This window comes from Bradysia coprophila, unplaced genomic scaffold (assembly GCF_014529535.1).
Source record: "Bradysia coprophila strain Holo2 unplaced genomic scaffold, BU_Bcop_v1 contig_350, whole genome shotgun sequence".
In the NCBI taxonomy this organism is placed as follows: domain Eukaryota; kingdom Metazoa; phylum Arthropoda; class Insecta; order Diptera; family Sciaridae; genus Bradysia; species Bradysia coprophila.
This window is the reverse complement of record NW_023503608.1, coordinates 11,163,603-11,175,499: the sequence shown is the minus strand read 5'-3', so window position 1 is coordinate 11,175,499 and position 11,897 is coordinate 11,163,603. Positions and strand designations below refer to the sequence as shown.

The following is an 11,897-nucleotide window of genomic DNA, read 5'->3' as shown; positions in this document are numbered from 1 at the left end:
AGCAGGGCGGGGTTAATGTAACAACCCCTTTCCCCGGAATATAATGTTAGAAAACATAGTGTTCTTTTTTACGTTCTTTTTTTTCCATACTACATTTCTTTAGCCTGATGTTGTACGTGTGATTTGTGGCACAGCAATGTCGGTGCAGATTCTATTAATCTTCTATTGAACAAATATTGATGAGAGGTTACTGATTGATGGATTTAATAAACAAATTTGAAAATCGTTCATAGATGCGAAAAATTCGACCTATGCTTTTTAACACATTCGCTCGAAACATCTTACTGTCCATCGTTCGCACAAAACTCCCCTCTCTTATAACCAGCCAAAATATTCCTCATTAGAGAACCATGTACTCTCCGTTAGCAAAAGCAAACGACTCCATCCGAAGGAAAATAAATCCCAAAAAATACCAAAGGAAAATCGTTGTGAAAAATCCGAAGAAGAGCCGAGTTTCCTCTCTATAGTGGTGGTTTCATACTTATGCCAATGATATTTTTTTCGAATTTTATATATATTTTCTCCCCTAATTCTCAATGAGCACATACAAGCGAACACAATTTCTTAGATATCCCCACTACATTTAAATTTCTATGCGGAGGGTTGGATTTATAAAAAAAATTGTATTTCTCAAAATGTAAATGGTAATGTATAGGTGTGTGTCACAATGTATGCTCATGATGTTGTACGGTATTATATACGGGTAAAAGAAGAAGTGGTGGTGGAATGGTTTATGTGTTTGAAAAATTTTCCTTTTCTTTTTCTTTTTCGTAAATATACACAATTCCAAACGGCGTCGGCCGTGTATCTGAAGAGAGAGGATAATTTTTTTTTTGTATCGAGAAAGATATACCTATGACCAAAGTTGTCGTTGCAGGGTTGTTTGAGTACGGCCGTATGGATGGAAAAAAGAAGACGTAAAAAAAAAGAAAAGAAGAAGAAATACAAATAGGAAAAAAACCTACATCCCCTTATATCGTTATTTGTACGTTGTATTTTATTTTTAGGGTTGGAGTATAAAATTGTATATAAATAAGTATGTACACGAAACTCGTAGCTTCTCGGATAGATCTTTTTTGTGTATATTTTATAAAAGTGCACTTATACATTAAAAGAAGGAGCGCTGAGAATTTTTACGTCGTGCACAATAAACAGAAGGGTTAAGGTTGTCATCCTGTAAGGATGGTGATATTCTTTTTTGCTTAGAATATATTTGAAAAGGAGAAGCGGTTTCTTGAATTATTTTACACATTGTTGTTGTTCAATTGATATCAAAAGTTTTCGGTTCGATCAACGGGAAAAAATTGTTTAATCGTAAGGACGCGAATGCGCTTATATATCGGGACTAAGAGTATATTACTCTCTCTCGCTCTTTTCTCACAAGAAAACGGAAATTTTTAACGGATTTTTCGGTGTTGGATGTGTCGGTTTTTTTTATTTATTTGCTACTACTTTTACTTATTTATTTTTTTTTCTCCTCGTCGCACTTGGGAAACGTTCGGAAAATTTTCTCAAGTTAACTTAATTTTTATTCGAACGTCGCGGATCGTGGTCACGAATAGAAACCAAGGAAAGCTTAATTTCTACAACATTTTCTATTTCTTGATTGAATGTTCTTATTAAATACGGCAAGTGAAGCCTAAGTGATTCGTGGACTTTATTTAAAATATTTAAGAAAAAATTAAAGAAAAGGAAGTGCAATAACTCTTGAGATATTTTAAAATCGAACGAAAATTTGTGATAAATTTTGGTTTGTGTATCAAAGATATGATATATCGGTAGTGAGACATTAAAAAAACACATTATTTTGGAACCTTTATATCAGCTTCACCGGCCGAAACATGGTTGTACAATCAGTTGATAATATGACGGTGGACAGCGAGGATACGTTCGATGATGATAATGTAATTTAGACGTTTTTATTTGTCGCGAAATATTTTCTGCTTTGAGATTTTGTTAAATGTTGTGATCAAAAATTGTAATTTTAATTTTAATTTTTTTGTTTGTAAAAAAAAAAGTGTTTTATGTTTTTAATAAAAAATTTATTTTGATTTTTCATTTCTTTTTATTTATTTTTCTACTTTTCGAAAATCTTCGTTGCCAACAAAAAAAAAGTGAGTTTTCTGGAAGATATAGACCGCTCAGTATAGTTTGAGGGTAATTCATTGAAAATTTGCCGACGGAAACATCTATCGATAAAGTCACTCGTTTTCTACTCTTAGAAAAAACTGTTTAACGTCAAATCAGTTTACGTTTTGGTGTTTCTTGATTATTTCCAAAAATAATTTTGATATTGGAAAAGTAATATTGAAATTCAGAAGGAAATGTTCATATAAGATTGAAATGATTTAAATTCCCAAGTCTTGTAAATGAAACATGTTGCTGATAGAATTATTTTCACCTTTTATAAACAGTAAGTGCATCCCGACATAATAATTCAATCTGCTACTTCTTCTACTTAAATTCGATACAAAATCTAGTCGTTCATTAGTTTGAACATTTGGTTTCCTATGTAAAACCATATTGCTGGTCGTATCTTTTATTAACGTCGCTACCGATTATAGATAACTAGCTGTGTAAAAGTTGAATTGTGACTATTTTCATACAGGGAGAAAGAGTCGGCAAATGATAGCAAAAACAAATTATTCGAACTATAATTTCTCAAAATCAAAACTGATCAGCCCCGTTTTATTTCCAGGCAAATAAATGAATGAATTTAATGAAAAATATTACACGACTAACAGAAACGATCAGAACTTGATATTGAAGAATTTTTTTCTGCGCGAAATACATCATGTTATTGATTGTTAGAAAAACAAAGACTGCTCTTTCGATTTTTGAGTAATACCAGAAGTCGCTTCTTTTGTTATTTTTTTTATCAATTGAGTTGATTAAAGCCAATTTTTCTTTCATTTTCTTTAAATGTCAGCCAAGTGCTTAGTTAGCAATGGATCAAATGCATGAATACATTTTATCGATAGTCTCGACATAATGACAAATGAAACTAAAAATAATTATAATACTAAGAGATATGAACACATCGAATCAAGTAAATTTAAAGAGAATATCAACAAATATATAATCAGTTCTGGGTCCACCACATATAATTCCTAATTAAATTAGCATTTTATCTTTATTTACTGAATTTTTAAAATATTTAAAGCAAAACTTATGAACAAAATTCGTTGAACAAAATCATTATAAATTGTTTTTTATTCTCTTTTCTTCCCCAAAAAACGCTTACCGCATACCAATAATTAATTAAATTGCACAAAATGGATTGATTTACATAAACGACGAAATTGTAAATAATTTTTTTTTTATCGACACCATGAAAAAAATTATTTACCAATCGACAAACGGATAATAAATTGGGAAATACAAAACAAAAAAAAAAATAAAAAAACGATAAAAAACACGTAGCTACAAATGTCAAGACCAAATAGTGCAGCGGCGATCAGTGAACGAACGCTTGAAGAATGCTGGTCAACCCTTCAACGAGTGAGTTGGCATCTCTTCCGTTGTGTATAGTACTCTTCCACAGATCTATCGCAATAATCATTTTTATTTTAAATTTTTAATTTGAAAAGTTACATACACACATACAACCAAATGATTTTGATTAGTTCGATATGTCGACGAATAATTTTATTTTATTTTTAACATTTGATTTTATACTTTAAGTAGTAGTAAATGGATGGGTCGGAAGATATGAGAGAAATCAGTTTCACAATCACCTGTTCAACCACAAATTTTGGTGATAGTTTTCTAGCCGGCGATGTAACAAAAAACGTATAATATGTAGACTGGGTCGAATGAGTATAGGTCTATTATTCATAACGTTTTCAATATTTTAATAAAATTCTAAATAGTGATCAGTAGCGGACATTTGGAAATTTGTAATTCTTTTAAATCCTTTCCAAACGGCAAGAGTATCGCGACATCATCAGCAAGTTTGATATTTCTTTTGTTCAAAGTATCGCGTAGTGTTTTATACAATAGTATATTACTTCCGAGGTTCCAAGTTGTGTATTTGATAAGTGGGGTGTTACTGTCCGACCCGAAGGGGAGGGCTGTATTCCCCACTTGTCAAATAACAACTTGGAACCTCGTAAGTAAAATGCTTTACGCGATTAGGCAATGTAAATGAAAATGAAACATGCCGTAACACGTAAAATCTATTACTCCATTTGTTTCAACATAAGGTTTACTATATAAGAAAACGCTAGCTAGATCACATCGTTTATTTTAGTTTTTGTTGTCGACAGCAGATGATTCGCTTTTTTGTAAAGGTTTTTTTTTTATTTTTTCAAATTGCCGGGAACCTACTAATTCAATCGGAAACAAAGAAATCAATTCATTTGCTACTACGAATAAATATCCTTTAATTTTCCTTTTGTGTGCAATTTGTTGTGATGATTATTTGTTGTTTTATCGATTGAGCTAAAGAGAGATTTGATTTTTGTTTAATGAACTGACCAATTCAGAAACCTTTTTTGTTGGCATGGTTTTTTTTCAGTTTTCGTTGACTAAGTTTGTGTTAAGATTTGTCATATTTTCCATCACATATAAATCACACGCAACACTAAACTAACATTTTATTCCAACAAAATGATTATTGATCATCGATGAAACATTTTGTCTTTTCTCATGAAAAGATGTGTCTGAACTTAATGAAAACAATTTTTAATTTGAGTCAATTAAAACAAAAATATTTTGGTAAGTAAAATTTGTTCGATTTTTGCAGACGGAAAAACGAATTGAATTCATTATTTGAAGTGATATTTTGATGTGTAACAACAAAGTTTTGATTAAAACTTTAATATTACAAACATTATTGGCCCTGAAACTGTTTCGTTGAGTAATGTTTACCATGTGTTCTATCAGATATTATATACCTTCCGAAGTGCGTTTTGTCGGTATACAAGGTATAACGAAAATGTATACATACACTACACAGTGTTCATTGTCTGACAACAGTAATTTACTTGTCAATAACTTTCTTCACATTTAAACTAACATAATAGTATACGTAGTCATGGCTACGTACAGATCATAATCGAAAAATTTATTTAATTTATTTAATTACAATAATGAGTGGAATTAAAATCCGACTTAATTATAATGCTACTGGTATTGATACTGTTGGGTTGGGTTTTGTGTCCGTTGAGAAATGGAAAATTCACACACTTACACACATAATTATCAAGCGAAAAAAAAGAAGATAATTTTTTCCCATTTTTATTTTTGTTACGCTTTTTGAACATATCCAACGTAACATTTTGCATAAATCAGCGCGCCATTTTCTTTTCTTTTTCTTTTAATTTTTTTTTATTTAAAATTAATATTCATAAAAGACATGAAAAAGACGAAAAACCGAGACATGTTTTTACGTCTATAATATTCCACCAAAATCATTCATTTTCAATTCGAAAATTATGCATAGATCTTGATCTTCGTTTCTACTGGTTGGAAATTAATTTTCTGCAGACAATTTGTTCGTTTTTTTTTTTAAACGTTGAGCCAGTAAATTTATGTACTCGAATTAAACAATGTCCGTTTCGGGAGTACCTAACATAAATAAACTAACTAAACTTTTTTCGCTTTAAATAAACAATAACTTCGCCTTTTTGTCTGTTATTTTTGTACTTAAAAATTCGAATTTGTACGTATTATTACAATGCAGACTCTGCAGAGGAGAATAATGTAAATATTCAAAAAATATTTTGTTTTTGTTTTTATAATTTGCATTTTGTAACCGTTCCACTTTTTCATGACTTTGTTCCCCACCCCATGTTAGTGTTTCAAGCGAGCCTTCATGTTTATTTCAATCAAGGAAGCGGTCATTTTGCATTCGATTTGTATAATTCGTGAGATTCCATCCAGCGATACAACAAGCATACGTTTAAGCATATTACGTTAAACCCTCGGTGAAACTAGATTAGCATAAGCCTGGAAACGACTACCAAAACCTGTGTATGAATTAAAACCCATACATTAAATAAACTACACCAAAGGAAAGAAGAAGGCAAAAAGGAAGGAGAGTGAGAAAAGGAATTAGAAAATCTAAAACTCCGTGAACAAAACCCTTCTAAAGGAATATCATCGAGCCGCGTCCAACCACGAATCCAAATGTATCTTACCAAATAAAAGGGCCAACAAAAATATGCCTACGCATTGCCCAATTAAGTAAGGCCAAGATTTTAACGAAACCTCGCTGCTTGTACCTTTGCAACTGTCGAAATAAGTTTCTAAACTGAATTATTTTTTTATCCATCGCTATTACGCTATTTATTACGAATGCCGTGATTTCGTAATAATAGCATAATAACTGCATAATCAATACTGATTCAATTAAGTAACTTCTCTCTGTTTATAATAAAAACACTTTCGTAACATACACACGAAGGTAACATCGCTTAATTGTGATAACAAATTTTAGAAAGAAAACCACTAAAATCCATTACAAACTGTCTCATTCAAAAAGCGTATTTAGCGTATTCATCAATGGCGGATTTCTACCAATAAATTGAGAATTGCATTTTCAACTCCAATCATTAACTGTAATGGTTGTTGTTTTCTGCCACTCGGTCGACCACTGCAAAGTGTCAACAAACAATCCTAATCCTACAAACATGTTTGAGATATTCGTATACCCGGATATACATTTTAAAATTATTATTTTTTCACTGTACAAGGTGGATACAAAATATCTATCAAACTAGTTTGGTCTCGAATTTCCGCTAAATTTTTTCCAGTGAAATTCACTAACGAGTCGTTGTTCTTTACAGCAAACATATCAACTTTCTTATTGTAAGGATCTAAACACATTATATGTGGTATGGTAATTTCGTTCGTCATACATCATCAATCCGGTTTGGTGACGAAAAAAATGTCTTTTGTTCAGTAGGAACTTCAACCCCTTTCCAATTAAAATTATTTTTTGGGACTTTTTTTTGCTGTATTCAGGAACTGGTTAAGTTTGAATGATTCTTTTCTAGTACAAGTAAAACACACAAAAAAATCTGAGATTTTCTCACATTGTCCTTTGTACATTGTATAACCGTAAAAGTTGTGACAATTCCTTTTCTAAGAAACTCGCATTCACTCCAGAGCCTATTTTTGAGATTTTTTTTCACAAAAACTTAGAACATTCCGAAAAATTGCCCTGGCCCATACTCTTCAAATTATTTACTCTCATTTGTCGATTCTAAGAACACTTGGTGTATTTCCTTGTTGTCTAGCTGAGGAAGTTTCCTGACATAAAAACCGCTTTGTTACCATGATATCAGATTCGATGCCTCGATCAAACTTTGAATATGACGCCTTGATTTTGTGTAGTGCGTCTTCACACTAGTTCCATTTATTGTAGAATTCAAGTACGCGAGCGCAAATGCGTTCACGCTGGTAACGTCACAGATTAATCATTTTCCTCTCGATCAAGGGGAGAATTGTTCAAAATGTTTAAGAGGTGAATGATGTCAAAGCGCGTATATTAGTAATTCTAATTATTAGAAAAATACCTAGTCCTTCATTAAAAATGTCTCGTCTACTATATTGACCTAACACATTATCCCTGTTCTCGACAGCACTTGGGTGTTTATTCACTTGTATGTGGTTTATTGTTCTACAATTTTTTTTATCAAATTAAAGTTATAAACTTTACACAGCAGCAACAACAACTAAAAATGTAGTTGAGAGAAAGAAAAAAATGAAAAATAAAGAAAATTAAAATAAAAGTTTTCCTCATGATAATGAATTCTTCTTCCCATCACTTCTTCTTTTTCTATAAATAGAGAATTGCATCTTGAATCCGCGTTTACGGCACGGAGTTTTAATTCATTTTTCATATTATTTTTTTTCGTCGTTCCTCCTTCATTTAAAAGAACAAGTTGAATTAAACTTTTGAATAACATTTTTTACTATTTCCAGCGGAAGAAATCTATGCTATAATTACATACTTAGTGTTTATTTTTCTTTGTTCGTATGTATGGATATAAGGCAGACTCGAAATTAATGGTGTAGTGTGACTATTTTATTTGAAGTAGAAGATTATGTGACTCTGTCAAAAGTTATAAACTCACGATTTGGAAGTCATCAACCGATGAATGGTACATAAACCGACTCGTCAAAATAAAAGTTTGGACAGATGTAGATACGCCATTTTATGTATCGACACAAGGTCAATATTTCCTCTTCCAAGCTAGGCTTTTTTTTGTAGCATTGCTCTTCGTTAGCCACAGTTGCGTTGAGCACTTACCTCTCTCAACAGTAATCTATCATCAAATGCTTGTGTTTTGCTATATTACTCCTCAAACTCGGTACCTTTCAGAAACGACCTGACAACGATAACAAACATGAGTGATGAACTCCGGTTAGATTTCCCTTACATGGAAGAATGTACGTTAAAACAATTGAAGTATGAGTCTTCGTATCAAGCACTAGCTGATATTTTGAACAATAGAAGTGACAGATTCAACTAAAGGTTATAACTTAGTATTGCATTTAAAACTGTTCCATTTTAGAAAACTCAATATTCCATAAAAATTCTTTCTAGAATTTAAAAAAAAAATGGCTGGCAATGGTAAGAGCAAAGTTAATGTGATTCGTTAAACTGTCGCGTGCAACTTCTTTTTAATATTTTATTTTTCACGGTAATTTCGTCTATAATGACGTTTGCGATTTTCACGCTTCCAGTTCGGGTCTGTTCATAAAAATGTACTTCTTGACCAATACCATAACGAATGCTACACTCAGCATCTGTCTGTAAAAAAATCAACCCCATCGAATGGAATGTTATTAAAACTGAGATTATGTGTCCGCGAATCTGTATTAAAAGTTATCTCTTATTTTCTAGTGTCCTTTGAAACAACAACAAGGAAAAAAATGCTAAACAATCACCCCTTTTTTTTAACTTTTTTTTTAGTTCGGCCCGTTACATTCAATGGGAATATATTAATGTAGATAATTCTTGCATTGTTGTATAGAACAAATAAAAAAGGGGTTGTTTTGTAATTAAAAAAATCCGAAATTTCTTTTCATTTCCATTATTAATTTATTTGTCGATTACATTGATACGTGTAATGTCCGAGAGTTTGTAGTTCTAAGATTCTTTTGATTGACAGGTTCTGTGTAATAAAGAAAATATTTAATTTGGACGAACGGACGAACGGACGAACGGGAGTAAGATAATATTAGGAGTACCGCTATCTTAGAACTGGCATCATCCCTGCATATCGATTTATAGGAAGAAAGTGCCAAAAAGTCTTCGTTAATTCTTTTGTACTGCAATAAAATTAGCAGATCTTCGGACACTGTTATGGCTAATTGGCGGATAAAATATGTATTCAAAAAGTAGATCTCTTATAAGGGTTCCTTTCTACGTACATTTAAATACATATTTTTGAGCATCCGTGTTCTCCTCATATAATCCACGACAGTAAAAAGATCATGTCGTTTGCTACATTTTTTACTTTGTAAATTGACTGCGCCTAAATTCTACTGACTTTTCCTCTTTTTTTGTTTTTATTTGCGCGCGAAGGCAGAATAATTTTGTATGTATTGAAGATAATATTTATGCGGTGAAATTCTCTGCATTTACAGCTTTGTGTTTGGAACTGTTGCTTTATAGTACCATGTTATGTGTGTACACATTTAACAACGAATGTGTTGAGGAAGGTCTGGTTGATCTTTTTTTATTATTATTTTTGCGCTTAATGTTTCTTGTTTTGTTTTTTTGAATTATATTTATAGCAGTTAAAAATGTTGCAGATGATGTTAGTTATAAACAGATAATGCAAGTCAAAAAACGATCTACATGGCTTCGTTTACTTCTTTTAATTTTTCTCTGCTGAAAAAAATTTAAATATTCCCGTTTACATTTGATGCAAACACATTCATTCCGAAAAATGTTTTGTATACCATGTTCCTATAACAAGTAATCAATTTGAAAACCGAGATCTGAGATCTTGACTTGAGATCTTTCAAGAAAATTAATGGAAAGGTAAAATAGACACTTAACCTTTTTTAAATCGGCTATGGCAATTCAATCATTTAGTCTGCTATTTTTCCTTGTTGATATTACTGAAATCTATTACTTCATTAGTTTTAACATTTATTTAGCTTGATAAGAGATCTTTTGTCTGAGTTTTCGTTAACATATGAAAAGGGTGTTAAGCTTTGTTGTAGTTAGCCTTCCAATCTTGTCACTATTATCACAATTACTATCATGATTCTCTGATTATGACGGGTCCTTACTTTGTTTCGTCTATGTCGACTAATAAACTAATGAATACTTTGTGTTCCCTTGAATCATGGGCTGAAAATTCACACAACCACATTCGTTTCTTCTACTACGAGTCCAATGTGTACCGCTTCAAACATGTATGAACTCGAACTGCACACATATCAACTACAAAAAAGAAAAATTGCAAAAACGTATGTATGCATGATGTGCAAATGCACTACGAAAATTAAGAAAGAAAAAAACGACGAATGAGATGAAATTAAGATGAAAATAAAAAAAAGAGAATTAAAATACGTAGGAACGAATAATAAAACTTTTCAAATATAAATAAATAAAAATAACTGCTTATAGTAAAGACGGAATGGTATAACATTTAAAAAAAATAATCGTAAGTTGTGTGGTGCACAACACACAAAGATTAAGTAAAAGGCGCATTGCACCGAACTGCAGCGAATGGAAATATTGCGGGCGCGCACTCAGATTATTATTTTTTTTTTCGTTCAACTTTTTTTTTTCGTTCAACTAGTTTTTTCTCTTCTTCTATTTTCTTTTTCGAATCTGCACTCTCTGTGTATAAAGCAACACATTTTTCTATTTCATTTTTTTCCATGCACTTTTTCGTTTCGCGTATTCTTCCTTTTCTTATAATATTTAATTTAGAAATAAGACGCAATGTCTAGTGAGCACACCGCGCCGCATTATTTGCAATATAAAATTGCAATGGCTGTATCGGTGCATTTTATATGTTATTATGAACTCATCTATTTGATTCGCTCTAGCGGAGAAAAACAATTTTTGAAAAAAATCGAATTCAGTTAAAAATTGACCGTTTACAAATAAGCAACGCATGGTGTTACATGGAAGAATTTTTGAGAATATTTTTTTACTGTGATGTGTGTGCTCAGTTTTAAGAAAATCTTTTTCTGTAGCGAATGCTTGAATTTGTTGGGCGCCAATTGTGAATAATATGTCTTCGAATTTGTCAAGAAGATTTTTTATTGTTTTCCGTATGATAATAATTTAAAAAATACTTTGAGAGTAATGTAAAGTTTATGCGAAAAAAAAACGATGTGGTGAGAGTGGAAAAAGAACCAAAAAAAATGTTGTTCATTTAAATGTTTTATTGATACGACTCGTGCCATATTATACGTGTAAGGGAAATATATTGTGATTCGATTCCTGTTTTGAAATTAATGTGCCACCGAATTATAAGTTTTAAGCTTTGTCTTCTCCAAATTATTGATTAATTGTAAAATGTTGACGCTAAAAAAGGATGTTGACCTTTGATCACTTGAGTTGTGGTTGACTTATTTTCATTTAACGTACTTGAGTGAAATAATATTTAGTTTTGACTGATTGGAATATTGGAATATATCAGTTCGAAGCAGCAGTGCATTTATGCCACATTTTTCTTTTAAATAGTGAGTAAACAAACTTAATTATAAGGACCGGGGTAATTTTTTCTCTGATTTGTTGTTCGTTTTCGATTATTTTTTTTGTTAAAATGTTAGAATTTGAAGTTTTGAGGTCAACTCGAGTCAACCGGAAAGACTTCTAAATTTTGAATTTAAATTGAATCTCTTAATTCACTGATCAATTGTTAGGCGAAAATATTGGATCTCCGTTCGTAATTTTTAAAAATCATTTCCCC

At 31.4% G+C, this 11,897-nt stretch overlaps 1 protein-coding gene across 11 annotated transcripts in view; it reads left to right on the top strand.

Moving 5' to 3' along the window:
- The window catches only part of LOC119080990 (PR domain zinc finger protein 10), a 74,594-nt gene that overhangs the window by 28,196 nt on the left and 34,501 nt on the right, over nucleotides 1–11,897 (top strand). For 8 of the 11 annotated variants that reach the window (XM_037189644.1, XM_037189638.1, XM_037189643.1 and 5 more), the window contains exon 3: nucleotides 3,424–3,525. The exons of 1 other annotated variant lie outside the window; for it this stretch is intronic. In XM_037189644.1, the coding sequence (XP_037045539.1) occupies nucleotides 3,424–3,525 (102 nt within the window). The remainder of the gene's footprint in view (nucleotides 1–3,423; nucleotides 3,526–11,897) is intronic. 2 more of the 11 variants (XM_037189645.1, XM_037189640.1) reach the window with 1 other exon arrangement.